Below are 18,594 nucleotides of genomic sequence, written 5' to 3' on the forward strand. Positions count from 1 at the left end.
TCACACTGGCCTGGACTTCAGGGTCTGAGCTCAGCACCTTCCTGTTCCAGCTTTGATGCCTCACGGCTCCGGAAGGGTCAGGAAGGTCCAGGGTCTTTCTTCTGCCCTCTCTGCTCCAGAGATGGCCCCCAGGGCCTGGCCTCTGGGCTCCAATGGCCCCTCCACCGGGCTGGCCTCCCCAGTCCAATCCCAGTGGTGCTAGACAACCCCCCCGCGATGGCGTGGGGCCCTCCCTCGGGGTCCTGGGCTCCCCCTCCATGGCTGATCGTGCTACCCCATCTTGGGTCCAGCTGAGGGTTCCTGGAGAGAAGAAACGGCATGGGTCAGAGGGGAGAGCGAGTGAACGAATGAATGATGGGTGCGTATATGCTGGCTGCAGGCGGCACGTGGACTTCAGAGGCTTGGGCAGGCTTGGACCTGCCAGCCTTGTGGGGGCACACACCCCACCCCTTCTCTTTGGGCAGGAGCCGGGGGGGGGGCATGAGCAGACCACCCCGTCATCCATCAACCTGCCTGCTCAAGACCCCAGAAAGTTGGGGGGGTGAGGAAAGGCGGCCCGGGTCATGTGACTCCCTTCTGTCCCCGTGACCAGGGTCCTTCGAGCGACAGCCTGTGTATGCTTGCGGCCCCGGGGCTGGGGGAGAGGGCATCCTGGGGCCAGAAGTGGGGCCAGCCCCCAGATATCCTAAGGGGCCAGGAGAGACCCATTGCCTGACCTGCCCCTGCCCGGCCTCATTCAGCTCCACAGAGGCCCTCAGAACTCAGGTCCTTTTACTCCCGGCTGGGGACCCACCGAGCTGGAAGAGGCTGGCCGCTGTCCCGGTCACACGGCCCCCCAGGGCCCGACCCAGGGCTTCTCCTTCCCCCACCTGGAAGGGTGCCTGTGCCTTTAAAGCCTCCCCCACTCCGGCCGGCGGGGGTTGGGGGGGGGGAGGAGGGGAGGAGCCGGCAGGGGACTGAGCTCCGTGCCTAGTGCTGGAGCAGACAGAGGACCAGCCTTGCAGCCAGGTGAGCCGGGGCAGGGCGGGGGGCCCCCTGCGCCCCGTGCTGTGTGACCCCAAGGCCGCCACTCGCCCTCTCTGAGCTGCCGGGGGGCATGGGAGAGGGCAGCCCAGACCTGGGGCCTTTTTAGGGGCTTCTGGGGCGCTGGGTCCCAGCCCCAGCTCCGTTCTGTCCCGTCTCTGCTCTGAATGGGTCGCTCTCCCTCTCTGAGCCTCAGTTTGTGCACCTGTGAAATGGGAGTGGGCTGCCCTTCAGGGTGATGGGGGCTGGTGTGGCCAGATCCCGCAGAGGGGCCGCATAGACGGGCAGGGCCTTAGGCCCTTGGCCGGACCGGGTCTGGCCTGGGAGCCTCTTGTTTGTTGTCTGGTAAGTGGTCTGAGGCCGCCTGACCAGGCTTCCCGGCTGACTTGGCCACGGGTGTGGGGTGGGTGGAGGAGGCTGGGGGAGTGGGCTTCTCAGATTGAGAGGGAGGGGGGCCCAGCATGGAGAAACTGAGGCCCGGAAGGGTGGGGCAGCCTGGGCTCGTGGTGGGGTCGCTGGAGGGGTCTGGAGTGGAGGCAGGCAGCGCTGGGGGCTGGGTGTTATGCCCTCAGACCACATCTGCCCCCCTTGGGCTCTGGGGGGCGGAGGGGCAGGCCGGTGGTGCAGGGGGGGCTGACTACGCAGCTCCAGGGGCCGCCCACCCCCTGGTGGTCCTCGCACAGCCGCTTGGACAGGCTTCCGGCTGAGTGGGGTCATCGGGTCTCGGGGGAAGGAGCCGTTTCTAATTCTCGGCCCTGTTCCACCAGGGTGGGCAGCGCGGGGCACGGACCCCAGCTCCGGTCCGGGTGTGGTGCCGAGCTTCCTGCCCAGGGCTGTGCTCTCGGCCCCGGAGGACAGGACTCTTCACTGCCCGCCAGGTGGTAAGTGGGGCGCCGGGGTGCCTACCTGCCCGTCCACGTGCCTGAGGGCCCAAGTCACCCTGGCCTGAGCCTCGGCTTCCGGCCAGCCTGTGAACGGCTCTGCCCAGCCTCACCCCTCTGGCTCGGGCTGGAGGATTAGCAGAGAAACCCCAGGCTGTCGGCGCGCCTCCTCTCTTCACGCTCTTTCTGTGTGTCCTGGAACCTGCTCGCTCAGCCCAGATTCCTCATGGGCCTGTGTGTGCGCGTGCGTGCGCTTGCACTCATTGGGAGCAGGTGGCGCATGGCAGACTAGGTATCTCTGGATGTGTGAGACTTGCATACTCCTGGGGGCAGGGAGCTCACCACCTTATGTGCCTAGCACAGGAACCCTGGGGTCTGAAGGAGACCTCCAGCCCAGAACCCCTGCCCCCCAGGCTTCCCCCCTGGGGTCGGGGTGGGGGCCAGCTGGGACTGAATGTGACACAGCTGACCTGGGAGGACGGGCTTTATTGTTCTGAACATCTTGCCTCTGTTGACTCAGCCTGTGAGACGCTCTGGTCCTTCCCAAGAACCTGCAGCCGCTGCTCGGCTTCTCCTGGGCCCCGTGGCAGCTCCTCCAGCCCATCCCAGCCCAGCGTTTTCCTGCTGGGGTCACCTGTAGGTCCCGGTCCTCCTCTGTCCACTCAGGCCTTTTTCTGACCTTCCTGCCGCCCCAGGCAGGGAGGAAACCATTGAGCAAGCTCAGGCAGGCGGGCAGAGCCCTGTGGCTTCCCACCGCAGAAGCCTCCCTGCCGACGGTCCAGTCATGCGGCGGCTCAGACAGGACCCAGTGCCCCGGTGTTGCTGGCCAGCGTCCAGCCCTCGGGGATGGGTCTTGAGCCTCAGTCCCTGGCTCCTGCCCCAGCCCGTCTTCTCAATCACCCTGGTCTGCAGGGGGCGGGATGATGTCCAGGGAAAGAGCAGTTGGGGCACCCCCAGCCCGGGGTCGTGGTGGAGAGCACCCGGGAGTGCACTGACTGGGTCCCACGTGGAGCCCGCCCAAGGGCAGCGGTGTGTTCTGGCTGTGTGGCCCCAGGGGCAGCCTCCCCGTCTCCTTCTATCAGGTGGTGCGGCCTTGTGAGCTTTTTGCAGATTAGATAGTGCAGGTGGGGGGCTGGGGGCTTCGGGGCAGCCTTGATACAGCGAGCCCGGCAGCAGGCAAGGGAGGCCTGCCTCGGAGAGCAGCTGATCCTTGCCCTTGGCAGACAAAGGCCAGAGAGAGGTGCACAAGGTCCAAGTCCCCCGGGGCGGGTCTGGAGCTGCTCCCGACTCCACTCCCTGGTGTCCGGGACATGCAGCCCTTGGGGCAGGTACGGGGCAGCCAGGTGTGTGTGTGCCCTGCTGATCTGTGCGGCCTTGGACCTGCTCTGGCCCTCTGGGCCCTGCCTTTCCAGGCTGGGCAGCTGGTTCCTTGGGCCTAGGGTACTACCATTATTGGACAGATGGTGGAAGCTTCTAGGTGTGAAGCAGGAGGGAGGGGTGGCCTTTCCACCCAGCTGCGGGGTGTGGTGAGCCTCGCGGTCTGGGTTCTGCCCCGCTGCTGGTGCCACCCCGGCCCCGCTGCACGGCCTCAGGAGCCACCTCTGGGCCTGGAATTCAGACACTCTGAGCCAGGACAGGGCGGGCTGGTGGGAGACCCACCCAGACACCATCCTCTGGGACAAGGAGTGCCTGGCCTCTGTCTATGCGCCGCTCCTTCCCCGTTGGGGCCACACCCCTCACCTGCTGCCACCATCCAGGGGTCATCGCTGATAGCACCTGCCCCCTCCAGGGCCCTCCCAGGGCGGTGTGAACTTTAGCTGCCTGGTGATGGGTGGAGTCCCCCACATCCTGGCTGCCGTGACAGGTCGGGACCAGACCGGACGTGATGGGACACAGCCTCTGGCCGCCCTGCCTGCTGCGTGCTATCTTTGGGGATTGCCCACTCTCCACGGGGATTCAAAGTGCCCCCTGTCATGGCAGTCTGAGTGCGGCTTGGGAAAGCATTTCCAGACACAGAGTATTTCAGAAAGGAGTGAGTTTTTTGAGAATAAACAGCAGAGATAGTGAAAGTGTTAGTCGCAACTCTTTGTGACCCCATGGACTGTAGCCCACCAGGCGCCTCTGTCCATGGGGATTCTCCAGGCAAGAGTACTGGTGTGGGTTGCCATGCCCTCCTCCAGGGGATCTTCCTGACCCGGGGGTTGAACTTGGGTCTCCTGCACTGCAGTAATGAGACTGCTAGGAGTGCAGCAGGCCTGGTCTCCGGCGGCCTTGGCCTGCAGCAGCATGGAGCAGGACCTGGGTTCCCAAGAACAGAGGCTGGGCCCGTTCACAGTGCTGAGACCACCAGATCCCAGCCACTAGACCAGTGGTCAGTGACAAGAGCCCTGGCCCTTCAGCTTTGCTGGAAAGAATTTCCACCAAGACGGAAAGCAGTGAAGCAAGTAAAGTGGTTATTAGGAAGAGAGTACAGCGTGTGTGGACAGACACACGGCAGACTCGGACAGCGAGGCCCTGAGTTGCATCCGTGTGGCAGTTTCAACCACTTTATGGGGCATTTCTTTCAGTTTCCCTCTAGCCACTCGTTATGATTTGCCTCCTTCGCGTGTCTCAGGATCCGCCATGTGTGTACACGCATCTCTTCGCCAAAAGGGATTCTACTGCAAAGGGCTACGGGTAGAGCATCCCTTGGCCTGACTCCCCTTCGGCTTCCGAGGAGCCTTTTCTGTGCGTGTGTGGTCAGGGAGGAGAAATCTGTGATCCATGCAGGGTCCAGCCTCCTCCCTTAATTGTCCTGCTATTCTTATCTTGGAGTTTCGGTTGAGAGACTGTGAATCTCTGATAGCTTTATCCTGGTGGGGCGAGGGGACATGTGACCTCCTGACAGCCTAGGGAGAACTGATGCTTTCCATGGGTTAGTAGAAAATTTTTATAGCCTTGAGACAAAGAAAATTCCTTCTGGAAGGGTGGCATTAGGTGATTAGTTAGGGTGCTATAGGGTGAGGACCGGGTGGGCATTTTTGCATCACTGGGGGTCAGCAAACTGGCTGGTAAGGATCACTGAGGCTTTTGGCAATGGTTCCTGCTCAATCCGTCCCAGAGACGACCTTCATTCTGGGCTCTGGGGCTGTGGCCTTGGGATAGGACTCCACGCCCCTGGGAGGGCCTCTGGCCCCCTGTGACCCCTGCAAGACTAGGTGAGGGTTCCTCAGCCCCTCTTCTCCTCCTGGCGGGGCCCACCCCAGCTCCCAGCTCCCACCTCCCAGCCTAGCTCTGGGTCCCCTGAGGAGCTCTGCAGGGCCCGCAGGCGTGGCTCCGGGCAGCTCCTGGGGTGGGGAGCCTGGCCTGTGCCTGGAGAGACTTTCCCAGGCAGACAAGTCGGCCTCCTCCTCCCCGGCCAGTGCCCCAGCCCACCATCGTCTCTTGAGAAGTAGGGGGGTATTGAGCACCGCCGCGGCCCCCAGGCCTCGGGTAAGCTGACCGGGGTCAGGAGGAGCCTGGCTGCTGCTGGAGGCCCAGCACCCCTTCCCTGGCCTCAGTTTCCCCTCCTGACACTGATTTGGGTGAGAGTTAGCCCAGTGGCGGGGGGCGGGAGGGGTTTGGGGGGGAGGCTTGGATGTGGTTTTGGCCAGTCCAAAGATGTGGGGGGCGGGGATGGGAGACAGAAGCTAGTTCCCCAGCAGGGTGTCTTCCTCTGGGCTTCCTGTGGGGGCTGGGCTGGCCCTGGGAGGAGAGGGGGAGGGCGCCGGTCAGTGCGGCCTACCGCTGGCCTAACCCCGGCAGGCTGAACCTCGCAGGGTACCCCCGGCCCTCTGGGGAGCCCACTTGGGCCCTTGGGCGGAAAGCTGGATGGAGGGGAGGCCGGAGCGTGGACCTCAGGAGGCCTTGGCGAGCTTCTCCCAGGGGCCTGGGTGGGGAGAGGATGCAGAGTAGGACGAGGGTCTCAGCTGAGGGTCCCAAGCTCAGCAGAAATGCCCAGCATGCCCTTGCAGTGCCCAGCGTGGCTGGACCCAGTGAACAGGCCTGGGGCCCAGGACATGACCTGCAGGCTCTCCGGCCCGGCAAAGGGCACGGAACCGTCCCAGGGCAAGTGCCTCTGAGTAGGGATGGGGTGAGGCAGAGGGGTCCCGGCCCGGGGTTTTCTGGCAGAACATCACCCTTCAGGGGGGAACTGAGCCTGAGAGAGGGGGCCTTCCCCCTCTGATGCCCATTGGGTCACACACCCCCCGCCTGCCGTCCTTCCACTGGGACCCCACGGTTAATGGCTGCCCCCCCCCCCCCGTTCAGCCTGGCAGGAAGTCACCAAAGCAGCCACGGTGTCGGGGTGAGGCGAGGCTGGCCGGCTCCCCTCCCATCCACGGGCCTCAGCGAAGCCAGTACTTAGCTGACGCTTCACACCCAGCTCAGAGGGCATAGAATCTGCCTGCGGTGCCAGAGCGCAGGGCTCATCCCTGGGTGCAGAAGACCCCCTGGAGGAGGGAAATGGCAACCCGCTCCCAAGTATTCTGGCCTGGAGGACCCCATGGACAGAGGAGCCTGGCGGGCTGCAGTCCGTGGGGTTGCAGAGTCAGACACGACTGAGCAGCTTACATGTTCACACTTTCCAACCCACTTCATCTCTCATTGCACTGGACAGCCAGTGACTTTCCCAAGACCCCACGCAGGTGAGACGGGGCAGGCCGGCCCCTGAGCCCGTGAGGCTGACACAGTGGCCCTCACCCGTTGGTCACAGGCCAGCTGCCTGTGAGACACACACAGACACACACACACAGACACACACCCGTGCCTGGAAGAAAGGCCCTCGGGGGCGGAATTCACGGGAACAGGGGAGCAGCTGACAGCTTCCTCTTGCAGACACAGAGAGTCCTCACATCGTTCCCCGCAGGCTTCAGAGACACCCTCTCCGTTTGCAGGAGGACGAGCAAGCTGCGTGCTCACGAAGTCTCCCTGGAGCAGGTTCTGTGGTCACGGGCTCCCACGGAGCGTGAAGGCGGCCCCAGCCATTTCTGCAGCCCGTCTAGCCCACACCGTCTCTGCGGCCCCCTCCCTGGGAAGCTCGGGCCGCCCACCCACTGAGGAAGGTAGGCTCCGGTCCTACAGCGGCCTGGCTGAGCCGATGATGTCAGGAGACCTGGGTGCCCCCCCTCACTTTGAGCGCACCGGAAGCTGGGTCCCACGCTCTGCGTCAGGTCACCTGGGGCCCCAAGGACAGCGTCGGGAAGGAGTCAGGCCAGGCCTGTTCCTCCCGGACTGACCTGAAGGCCACTGTGAGGGGCCAGGCAGGTCCGGGGGGCTCCCCTCCCAGGAAGGGTCCTGGCCGGAGGGGGGCCCTGAGGCTGAGCAGGAGGATTTAGGGGGCAGAGATGGGCCAGGAGCTGCTGAGAGACGGCGTGACCTGAGCAAAGAAGGGGAGGCTGGGGGGCCCGTGCGTCCGGGGGCCAGGAGGAGGCCCAGGTTTGTCCTTCTGAGGCCGGGCTGTGTGCCATGCCCCGGGGTGGGCGAGGCTGTGCCAGGCCCAGTCGGCGGTCGGTCCCCTGACCTGCCACCCCCGCGCCTCACGCCACAGAGCATGAAGAAGCGGTCCCTGCTGCTGGCCTTGGCGGCCGTGGTCTTGGTCCTCCTGATCATTGGGCTCTGCATCTGGCTGCCCGAGACCTCCAAGCCGCACAGCCACGTGTACCCCAGGGCCGCCGTGGCTGCGGACGCCAAGCGCTGCTCAGAGATCGGCAGGTGAGTGGGGCCCTGGGCCTGGGGGACCGCCCCTGTCATGCCCCGAGGCATCACCCTCACCCCTCTGGGGCTCAATCCCCGACCCCACCGGCCCCGGTCATCGGACTGCCTGGGCGAGCGGTGTTCATGCATGTGGAGCTGCTCGTCCCATCTGTGGACCTTCCCAGCAGCCTCTGGTCAGGGGTGAAGGGGACCCTGGAGCTGAGGGCAGGGTGTGGGTGTCTCCCGCTGATCCGCTGGGCCCCTTTCTCAGTTCAAGGGTGTCTGCCTCTTCAAAGAAACTCTGCTGTTGCTCTCTGTAGGCCCACAACTCACGTATACAAAAGTCAGTTCTCACTTACACGGGAAAAAGATGATATTAATGAAAAAAGGAGCAAGGTTTCATTCTTTTCCAATTATCAAAGTCATGTCCATCTGTCGGCGTGAAAAGCCTGTTGGTTTTCAAATACAGCAAATTTTTTGCGTTAAAAAATGAAACCCGTGGGCCCCTCTCGGTCCTCCCTGGGGCGGCGGGGTGCGCCCCTCCGAGCCGCTCACCCCCACTGTGCTGCTGGCAGGGACGCGCTGCTGGACGGCGGCTCGGCGGTGGACGCGGCCATCGCGGCCCTGCTGTGCATGGGGCTCCTGAATGCCCACAGCATGGGCATCGGGGGCGGCCTGTTCCTCACCATCTACAACAGCACCATGCGTGAGTGCCCGGCGGGGCAGGCTCCGGGGCGGGGAGGGGCCGGGGCCGTGCAGCCTGCCCAGCCGCCCTCTCCTTCCAGGGAAGGCTGAAGTCATCAACGCCCGCGAGGTGGCCCCGCGGCTGGCCACCGCCGGCATGTTCAACAGCTCGGAGCAGTCGGAGGAAGGTGAGAGCGGGCTCGGGGCAGACGCAGGGCCAGGACGAGATGTCTGCGGGGCCGGGGGTGGCCCTCCCGCCCCTTCTGGGGGCCCACAGCACCCCCACCATGGAGGATCAAGCCCATCATCACAGAGTGAAGGGCGTTTCTGCTCAGGCCCCTCCAGGGCCACAGGGAGCTAGAGAAACGGAATGATGCCTGTTAACGTCAGCTTGCGTGTATCCGGGGCCAGCACTCGGCTCAGTCCACGGCGAGCCCCTTGACCCTCCCTTGACCCACACTTGGCAGGAGAGCTCGGTGCGGGTTCCCGTCTTATTGCTGGGGATGCTGAGGCCCGCCCAGGGAGGCCATGTAGACTGACCAAGGTCACACACAGCTTCCCAGGTGGCTCAGCGGTAAAGAACCCGCCCACAGTGTGGGAGACCCAGGTTCAACCCCTGGGCTGGGCAGACCCCTGGGAGAGGGGCATGGCAACCCACTCCTGTCTTCTTGCCTGGAGAATCCCAGGGACAGGGGAGCCTGGGGGCTGCAGACCACGGGGTCACAGGGTCAGACACATGAGCACACACACACACAAGGTCACCCAGCTGGATGGTGGGAAAGCTGAGTTTGAACACACCTGTTGTGTTTTTAAAGAGCACCCAAGTCATTCATCGTTCGTCTGTTTGTTCACCTGTGGGGTTAGCTGTCTAGAGGGTGGGGCGGGGTCTCTTTTCTAACCTGCCCTTCAGCCCCAGGGGATGCCCTGCAAAGACCCCGGTGGACTGCAGGACGAGGCTGGAGGGAGGAGGGATGGAGATTAAAGGCCCGAGTGGGTCTGACCCCCTCCTGCATGCTCTGCCCCCGGGGGGCCGCGGGGGCCTCTGGGAGCGGCCCTTTTGGGATTCTCTTTCTCTCCAATGTATAGTCTTTGAATTTTCACCCGCTGGGCAGCTCACTGGGTGTAGCAATGAAGTCATTCAGGGTGTGAGAATGCAAACATCTTACAGACTTGGCATTTTGCATTCTTGATATTCATGTGTTTGACCTGGGCTTGTCAGGCATTGGGGCGTTTGTCACCTGAAACAAAGGTACCAAGTGAAGGGCAGAGTCCAGGAGGAGCAGAGGGAACATGAGCATGGGTGTGCCCCATGTCACCGCGTGGCCAGGAAAGCGGACACGGGCAGGCCAAGAGGGCACGTGGGTTTACCAGGTGCAAAGACCTGGAGGCTGGGGCCGGGGGTGGGCGTCCAGGGGAAGGAGGAGGATGCAGGGTCAGTTCGCGCTGGACCTCCTGGTGGGTCATCGTGAAGACCCGGCCTTGTGTCTGAAGGAGGGATGGGTGTTCCCTGCGTCGGAGGGCGCTGGGGTGGACCTGGCTCTTTTCCGACGGGACCCCTCGGGCTGCGGGTCAGGTGGCCCGTCGGGAAGTCCCGTGATGGGCAGGGATGCTGAGGGCTGGTGCTGAGCACAGCCGGAGGCCAGAGCCGTGGATCTGCTGACGGGTCTGCTGTGACACACAGCCAGGGGTCCCGGGGGAGGACAGAGTGGCCCTCACGGGGACTGGCAAGGCTGCCGATGGGTCCCCCTTGAGGTGCCTTTTTTGACCCTCAGATCTGGCCATCAGGGGAGCAGCCTCGAGAGTTCAGCCTGGGGGCCGTCAGCACGTAACGGGGGCTCAGTGGTAAAGAATCTGCCTGCCGCGGCCGGAGGTGCGAGAGACCTGGGTTCGATCCCGGGGTCGGGAAGTGCCGGGGTCCAGCCTCAGCAGGATCCAGGGGGTACCCTTAGGATGAACGGCGTCGGCGAGAGAAGACACGTGAGACCAGCCTTGATAGGGCCAAGTCTGTGAGGGAGAGAGAGAGAGGGAGAGAGACAGAGAGCGTGACCAGACGGGGGTGTTTGCAGGGTCTGGCAGGGTCTGGCAATGCTTTATTTTTTACCGTGGCTTTTATACCCTAAGTTAGTACATTTCTGAGGGGAAGATAGTTTAACATTACGTCAGCTTGTTCTTCATGAAACCAGGGTGTTTTCTGCATACTTCTTTGTTTATGAGGGTCTTGTACATTATCTTCTGGCCTTGGGGCCTATTAACATTTTATGCAGGTCAGGTGAATGTAAACCTATTTTCTGTTTCTATGGTGACCTTAACTGAAAGGTAGCAGTCTCCTAGGGCAACAGTACAGAGTAGAAGTATAACCTTGTTAACACAAAAATCCTTCTGCAGAAGTTGTCAGTTGCGTTATCTAAGAAGTTTACCCCAGACTGACTCTGCGGCTTCAGTGAGGCAGCCTCTGCCTAGCACTCCTGGCTGACAATTAGCAACCATCTCATTGTTACCATACTAGGGCTAAGCTCTTATTTCTCTAGATCTTTAACTATATTAACAATGGTTTCTATAACACAACCTTAGCACATTAAAAGCAAAAATACAGCAAAACACAGCAAGCAAATGTTAACCCAATAGCTACTTTTAGAATAATTTTTCTTGTGTTTTCTAATAGGACTTCCTCACCGCCCCCCCCCCCGCCGCCCCCGAAGGGCTCTATGTCTGTTAGGGCCTTTATATGATCAGGTTCTGTATGCTGTTTTATGATTAGGATATTATAAGCAATCATGCATATTAGTACCAAGGGCATAAATGCATTTAGCTAACAAACTACCAGCAAAGGAGTTTAAATTAAAACCCTCCTTTCACCCTGGATAATCTCATAAAATACCACCACCTGGGAAACTCATTGATTAAAGTTCTAAATTGATTCTTATTTGGGAAGAGATCGGGGAAGGCCTTCTGCCTGTGTCACAGAAATTAGGGAGTAGTCCATTGAGGCAGGCATCAGAAAGACAGATACCATCTTTAAGGTGAGCGCCGGGGGCAGCTTTTCGAAATCCCTGAAAACCTGATCTGCCTTGCCTGTCAGGCTGTCTCCTCGTGACCTTGTCATGGGTGGGATCTCGTGAGCTGGCCTTTTCGAAACCCCTGAAAACCTGATCCGCCTTGCCTGTCAGGCTTTCTCCTCATGGCCTTGTCATGGGTAGGGTCTCGTGTGCCGGCTCCCGGCAAGAAAGATCCGTGGGAGGAGAAAATGGCAACCCACTCCAGTGTTCTTGCCTGGAGAATCCCACGGATGGAGGAGTCTGGCGGTGGGCTGCAGTCCATGGGGCCCCAGGGGTCGGACACAACCTCACACGCACACACCCTGGAGCAGGCAGCCTGGTGTGCGGGAGGGCAGACAGAGGCGATGCTGGGAGATGCAGAAGCAGCCCGGGGAGACAGGGACGGGCCAGGCGAGGTGAGAAAGGGGCCCGGCTCCCTGGTGAGTGGGCGGCCCAGAGCCTCACTGGCCTGAGGTCAGGCCCGCATGTGCAGAAGGGGAAGGATGTGTGCTGGCTGGCAGACCTTCCGGGAGGTGATGTGGTAACAACCCGGCTCTTGGAACCTCGTGCCCGACTTCTGGGTGGGAGAGGCCGCTCGAGAGCCTGGGAGTGGCCGAAATGGGCGCCCCCCTGCCCTGCCCCGCCCCGCATCTCGGGTGAAAGCAGGAAGGGGCCTGTGAGCCGGCCTGTGCTGAGGCTGTGTGTCAGGGCCGGGCCCTAGGGCACGCCGGGTGGTGGGGCCTGCTGGGGAGCTGGGGTGTGGGATTCTGTCTCCAGTGGCATCCTGGCTTCTCAAAGGATGGGGCTGGGAAACAAAACCCTTCATGGTCAGATGGGGAAACAGACCTGGAGAGGGCACGGCGCAGGGGTCTGGGACAGTGGAAGACAGGAAGAAAGGGCTCTTGCTTTGGTACCAGCTCAGCCTTGAGGGTGGTCTGGGGCGTGGACTGGGGGCCTTGGTGGGTTCTGGTGGAACCCTTGAATCAATCGTACAAGGTGAAGGGGCTCGTGACCCGGGAGGCTCAGACCGAGAGAGGTGGTGAGGTCCGGCTTCCGTACACTCTTGCTGCGCAGCTGTGAGCCTGGACCAGGTTTTCAGACACGGGGCCCCTGTGGAGACAGACGTGTAGGCCTGGGGGACAGCGGGGCCCCCGTGCCCCCAGCAGACACCCCGAGCAGAGTCGCATGCCTGCCTGCCAGGTCAACTGTGTCAGTCACTCAGTCGTGTCCGACTCTTTGTGACCCCCTGGACTGGAGCCCTCCAGGCTCCTCTGTCCATGGGGTTCTCCAGGCAAGAGTACTGGGGTGGGTTGCCATTTCCTCCTCCAGGCGGGTCTTCCCAACTCAGGGATTGAACCCAGGTCTCCTGCCCTGCAGGCGGATTCTTTACCCTTCACCAGGCACAACCGCAAGCATGCATTTCCTTCCTGAGCGTCTGGGTCCCACCAGGGACGTGCCTGGACCTTCCCGTGCGGACCACCAGCTGGGTGCCTCTCCTTTTGCAGGAGGGCTGTCGGTGGCGGTTCCGGGCGAGCTCCGCGGCTACGAGCTGGCGCACCAGCGGCACGGGCGGCTGCCCTGGGCACGTCTCTTCCAGCCCAGCATCGAGCTGGCCCGCCGGGGCTTCCCGGTGGGGAAGGCCTTGGCGGGAGCCCTGGAGAGGCAGCGGGAGACCGTGGAGCGGCACCCCGCGCTGTGGTAAGCCTGCGTCCCCGCCGCGGGCACAAGCGGGTGGCGATTTCCGGCGTCGGCGCCCACCCAGGGACCAGAGCCCTGACCGTCTGAGCCTGGGGGGGCGGGTCCCGGCCCCAGCTGGGCCGGACGTCGTGGGCAGGGGCACCCATCCTTTGGTCTCCTTTGGGGGTGGGGGCTGGATGCCTGAGCCCGCCCCCATGCCTGCCTCATGAGAGCCCCACCCCTGCCATCCCAGCGAGGTGTTCTGCCGTGACGGGAAGGTGCTGCAGGAGGGGGACCAGGTGACCATGCCCCGGCTGGCCGATACCTTGGAGACGCTGGCCTCAGAGGGCGCCCGAGCCTTCTACAATGGGAGCCTCACAGCCCAGATTGTCAAGGACATCCAGGAGGCCGGTGAGTGGGCGGTGCTGGGGGCCTGGGGCGGGAAGCTCCACAGCGGGAATGCTGAGCCTGGGGTCCTTGGGTCCCGCCTGGACACTGGGCCCTCAGGGAGTGCCTGGCAGGGGAGGGTCACAAGTGTGTCTGCAGCTGGTGATGGGCTGCACGGATCCACAGCTCCTGGTCAAGTCAAAGTGGAGGGAATTCCTGCAGTCTAGGACAGGAAGCCCGGGGCTGCAGGGTTGGGCGCATTGAGGGGTGGGCAGGAATGCTGTTGTAGGCAGGAGCCAGGATTGGGGAAAGCACGCAGGTGCAAACCCCAGAGGACTTCCTGGAGGAGGTGGCACCTGAGCCACAGGTGAGGTTGGACTTTGCAGGCAGAGAGCAGTCTGAGGCCTGGAGAGAGGGGTTGTAATTCTCCAGGGGGATCACAGGGAAGGAGGGTGGGCTTGCTGAGAGGGGTGTGGGGGGTGCTGCCTGCAGGGAACTTGTGGGCAGGTTCTGGTGGGTTTAGGAGCCCCAGTTGCCTCTCTTTTCTGCTCCCGCCTCCCCAAGCTGTGCGTGTCAGGGAGGAGGGCGCTTAGCGTATTGACCTTTACCACTGACACCGGAAATTAGCCTATAAATACTTCAAATACTTCATCTGTCTGGAGCCAGTTTCCCTGGAGAATTAAGGGCCTCCCTCCACCCACCCACTAGTCAGAGGAGGAGGAGGCTGATGGGAGAGGGGGGACCTCTGGCCCCCCGGGAGGACAGATGTCGGACCCGGAGGCCAGTGGCACAGCAGGTGGAGGACGCTGGCCTGGGCCTGGCCCCGGGGAGGTGGCACGGTCAGGGGTTTGGTGGGGGAGGCAGTGGACAGGGCTCCCCACTTGATGGTCCCCCAGAAGTGTGTCTCATCCCTGGGTCCCCCATTGTAGGGGGCATTGTGACGGCCGAGGACCTGAACCACTACCAGGCGGAGCTGATTGAGCAGCCGCTGAGCGTCAGCCTCGGGGACGCCCAGCTCTATGCGCCCAGCGCCCCGCTCAGCGGGCCCGTGCTGGCCCTCATCATCAACATCCTCAAAGGTCAGCCGTGTCCCAGGCGTGGGCTGGGCGGCCTGGGCCGGGGGGCACACCTGGTAGATCTAGGCGGTCATTGGCCACCCCGGGGCCTGGGTAGCCCTGTGGCTGATGTGTGTGCCCAGACGCAGGGACCCTTGCTTCCTTCCCCTGCCTCCCAAGTAGGCACTGCCGTTGGACAGTGAACGTTCCGCTTCTCAGGGTGAGCCGAGTAGCTCAGGGAGGCCTCCTGGGCACCCCGCTGTCCTGGCCGAGGGGCCCTGGGGCCGCTGGGGTCACTGTGGATCTGCCCGACCAGGGTACAACTTCTCCCGGGCGAGCGTGGAGACGCCTGAGCAGAAGGGCCTGACCTACCATCGCATCGTGGAGGCCTTCCGCTTTGCCTACGCCAAGAGGACCCTGCTTGGGGACCCCAAGTTTGTCAACGTGACTGAGGTACGGGGGCAGGGGCTCAGCCCCGCTCTGCCTCATCCCTGTTTGCACCGCCGACTTTGGCCTCGGGGCCGCCGGGTGGACTTCTGACCCCGTGTGCTGGCCTCTGGGCCAGGGCGCTCTCGCTGGGGGAGTGGGGGTGCTGGGGGGTCCTTAGTGCGCGCCTCCTCCGCCACACTCCGGCTTCGGGGCCTCAGCACGAGCCGTGTCCTTGGCCTGGAATCCCCTGGAGTGGTCAGCGTCGAGGTGAGGGGGCGAGCACACAGGGGCATCCCAGCCCACAGGGCTGATGATGAGGCTCAGTCCAGGCTGGCAGAGGCCCAGGCCACACATGCTCCCGGTCACACCCGCTTCCCAGATCCCCACTGCCCAACCCGCTCGCTCCCCAGGCGCCCCCCTGCTCCAGGCTGGACCCCCATCTCCATCCCCATCACGGCCCTCATCCCCTACTCTCCCCTACTCGGGTTCCCCCTGTGAGGTGGGCCCTGCAGCCGCCCCGTAGCCCTTCCCCCCTCCACCCCCTCCAGGCCCTGACCGGGCCTCCACTCCCCTCCGGCCGCCTCCACGGCATCCCACCCCCTTCACCAGCGCCTCCTCCTCTCAGCTTCTTCATGTAAAGTTGTGGACATTGCAGCCGGTTTCCTTCCTCTCTCCCGCCTCCGGCTCCCCTCCGCTCTGCCTGTTTCTTGTCCTGTTCAGACGCCCGGGTCTGCCTTTCCCCGAGGGTCCCGCCCGCATCTTGAGGCCTCCAGTCTCTTAGCCTCAACGGACCCCCTGCCTGGGCTGTTGGCGTGTGGACTTTAAGGCCCAGGGCGGTTGTCTCCTAGGATGTCCCAGGCCCTCGGTCCAGCTGCTCTCTCGGAAGTAGATTCGAGCTTAATGTTCTCCCCTTGGATTAGTCACTTAATCCGTGTGTGTTGCAAGAACCCACGGCCTCTGCTTGGCCTCCAGGGCCCTGCCTTGCCAGTAAACTCCACACGTCAGGGGTGACCCATCACACACCCGGAACTGGATCTTCAGGATCCAGCAAGTGTGCGATTCCAGTCAGGCTCCCACTGTGCCCCGGCTCCCCTTCTGCACTGTTCACCTACCCGGTGAAGGTCACAGCCCTTCCCAGTTGTGTTCCGCCCCCACACACAGCTGCCAGAGGGTTAACACCGTCAGTGGTTCACTTCTCCGCCCCAAGCGCAGGAGGTGTTAAAGGCCTTTTAGGGCCCATAAGGACCTGTGGGAACAGCCCCTGCAAACGTCTTCAACCTCCTGTCTCCCTAACTCCTTTCACTGTCTGTGTGTCACTCATAGGCCTACCTCAGGGCCTTTGCATTACCAGTCAGGTGGCTTTTTTCAGATATCACCTCCTCCGAGAAGCCCTCCCTGACCACTCTCATTCTTCCATCCCTCTCACCCCCTCCCCTCCCTCACCTGGCTCATTCTTTCCAGCACATCCCTACATGTGTTTGTCTTCCCTGCTGTGAGGGTGGGGACAGGCGTGTCTGTTCCCTACTGGTCCCCCAGTGCTGGACACGAACTTACAAGCTCCGTGAATGAGTGAATGAATGGTTGGGTGCAGCGAGAGTCAGGGTTCGGAGGGCAGACGGTCACTCAGAGATGCTGGGCAGCAACAGAGACAGAGGCTGGGGAGAGGGGGTTCGGGCGGGCCACGTGAGGCTCAGCCGTAGGAGGGTTGTGGTTGGAGCCACGGACTGGGGCTTCCTGAGAACCGCTCGCACAAGCCTGTGCCCCCTCCCCGCCTCCTTCACCCCCTCAGGGCAGCTCTGGGGTCTCGGCAGGTGGTCCGCAACATGACCTCCGAGTTCTTGGCCGCCCAGCTCCGGGCCCGGATCTCCGACAGCACCACGCACCCGGCCTCCTACTACGAGCCTGAGTTCTACACGCCGGACGGCGGGGGCACCGCACACCTGTCGGTGGTCTCGGAGGACGGCAGCGCGGTGTCGGCCACCAGCACCATCAACCTCTAGTAGGGCCGCTAGGTGGCCGGGTGGGCCAGGGGCTGCCCGCGTGTCGTGTCCCAGGAGGGGGGGCTCCACATCGGCAGAGCTCCTTTCCGGGGAGCGTGTGTTGGTGGGCACAGGGCGGGCGGGCCGGCCCCGCTCTGACCCCGCTGGTCGGTCGGCAGCTTCGGTTCCAAGGTGCGGTCACGGGTCAGTGGGATCCTGTTCAATGATGAGATGGACGACTTCAGCTCCCCCAACATCATCAACCAGTTCGGGGTGCCCCCCTCGCCGGCTAACTTCATCGCTCCAGGTGCGGGGTGCAGGGCCCGGGTGGGGAGCGGGCTGGTGGCCCCGCGGCCTCTGACCGGCTGCTTGTCCCCCCGCCCCCCCACCGGCTGCAGGCAAACAGCCGCTCTCGTCCATGTGCCCCGTGATCATCGTGGGTGAGGACGGCCAGGTCCGCATGGTGGTGGGTGCCTCCGGGGGCACCCAGATCACCACGTCCACGGCGCTGGTACGTGCTCCCTCCACCTGAGCGCCTAGCCCCTCGCCCACTGGGCCACGCTGACTCCACCCCCACACCCCCCAGGCCATCATCAACAGCCTGTGGTTCGGGTATGATGCCAAACGGGTGGTGGAGGAGCCCCGGCTTCACAATCAGCTTCTGCCCAACACCACCGTGCTGGAGAAAGGCATCGACCAGGTGGGCCGGCCGGGCCGGGGGCGGGGGCGGGGGGGACCGAGCCCCGGTGGGGGTGGGGTGGGGTGGGGGCGGGGGAGGGGGTACCGAGCCCCGGTGGGGGTGGGGCGGGGGCGGGGGAGCGGGGACCGAGCCCCGGTGGGGGCGGGGCGGGGAAGCGGGGACCGAACCCGGTTGGCCCCCGGGCCTGCGGCTCCTGATCACCGCCGAGCAGGCAATGGCTGCTCCCCGCTGCCCGCGGCGGCTGGCCCTCACCCCCACCTCCCGGGGTCTCCTCGCCCCCGGTCCAGAGAGGCCCGGGCCACCCGCGCGGATGAGACCCAGTCGGCCCCGCGGGCTCCGGCCTGCCCTTCCTGGCCCCTCAGCCGGCAGCCGCGGCCCCGGGGTGTGTGAAGCCCAGGCTGGCGGCGCGGGCGGCGCGGGCGGCGCGGGCCGCCCCTGAGGCCGCGCCCCCTCCCTCCCGCAGGAGGTGGTCGCGGCCCTGAAGACCCGGCACCACACCACGGAGGAGACGTCCACCTACATCGCCGTCGTCCAGGCCGTCGTGCGCACAGCCGGCGGCTGGGCGGCCGCCTCGGACTCTAGGAAAGGGGGGGAGCCCGCGGGCTACTGAGCGCTCCGGGGAGGAGAGGCCCGCCGGGCCGGGGGCCGGGGCGGGACTTGGGGGGCTGGCTTCCCCTGGGAGCGGCGCAGCAGGGCAATAAATGCGGCGGCGGCGCCGGGCTCTGCGCGGTTCTGCGTGCCGGCTCCCGACTCCCTGGGCTTCAGCGCGCTGTGTGAGGTGGGGCCGCCTGGGGGGAGGTTGGAGACGGGACTCGGAGGCCTTGGCAGCGCGGGCGCTGGGCCCTGGGGGGTGGGCTGCACCCCCGAGTCCCGGCACCAGGGTCGGCCGCCCCGGCGGCCCGAGACATGTCCCGGTGGCGGCCACCAGTGGGCGCGCGGCCCCGGCGATTCGTCCGCCGGTTCCGAGAACCCGGAGACCTCCTCAGCTCGCTGGTGCGCGCCAGGCAGGCACTGAGGGGAAACCGAGCTCCG

General features: G+C 63.9%; 1 protein-coding gene and 1 long non-coding RNA gene across 2 annotated transcripts; both read left to right on the forward strand.

The window, feature by feature from the left end:
• The first annotated feature begins 920 nt into the window (after nt 1–920).
• LOC122419817 lies at nt 921–6,844 on the forward strand. The gene is made up of 3 exons (XR_006263035.1): nt 921–1,008; nt 1,791–1,904; nt 6,818–6,844. It is a non-coding gene; the product is annotated as an uncharacterized LOC122419817 (long non-coding RNA).
• Nucleotide 6,845: 1 nt separating this feature from the next.
• Nucleotides 6,846–18,312, forward strand: LOC122419783 (glutathione hydrolase 1 proenzyme). The gene is made up of 13 exons (XM_043434596.1): nt 6,846–6,985; nt 7,471–7,634; nt 8,192–8,322; nt 8,402–8,488; nt 12,841–13,033; nt 13,266–13,423; nt 14,329–14,478; nt 14,771–14,907; nt 16,695–16,882; nt 17,042–17,169; nt 17,261–17,373; nt 17,449–17,562; nt 18,026–18,312. The coding sequence occupies exons 2-13, from the start codon at nt 7,474–7,476 to the stop codon at nt 18,170–18,172; spliced, it is 1,707 nt and encodes a 568-aa protein (XP_043290531.1). The 5' UTR covers nt 6,846–6,985; nt 7,471–7,473; the 3' UTR covers nt 18,173–18,312.
• The last annotated feature ends 282 nt before the right edge of the window (nt 18,313–18,594 follow it).

The sequence above is a fragment of the Cervus canadensis genome, chromosome 1 (genome assembly GCF_019320065.1).
Source record: "Cervus canadensis isolate Bull #8, Minnesota chromosome 1, ASM1932006v1, whole genome shotgun sequence".
Lineage (NCBI taxonomy): Eukaryota > Metazoa > Chordata > Mammalia > Artiodactyla > Cervidae > Cervus > Cervus canadensis.

Coding starts and splice junctions, on each gene's coding strand:
- LOC122419783 (XM_043434596.1), top strand. CDS start 7,474: ATGAAGAAGCGGTCCCTGCTGCTGGCCTTGGCGGCCGTGGTCTTGGTC. Junction 14,479..14,770: donor CATCATCAACATCCTCAAAG/GTCAGCCGTGTC, acceptor CTGCCCGACCAG/GGTACAACTTCTCCCGGGCG. Junction 16,883..17,041: donor ACCAGCACCATCAACCTCTA/GTAGGGCCGCTA, acceptor GTCGGTCGGCAG/CTTCGGTTCCAAGGTGCGGT.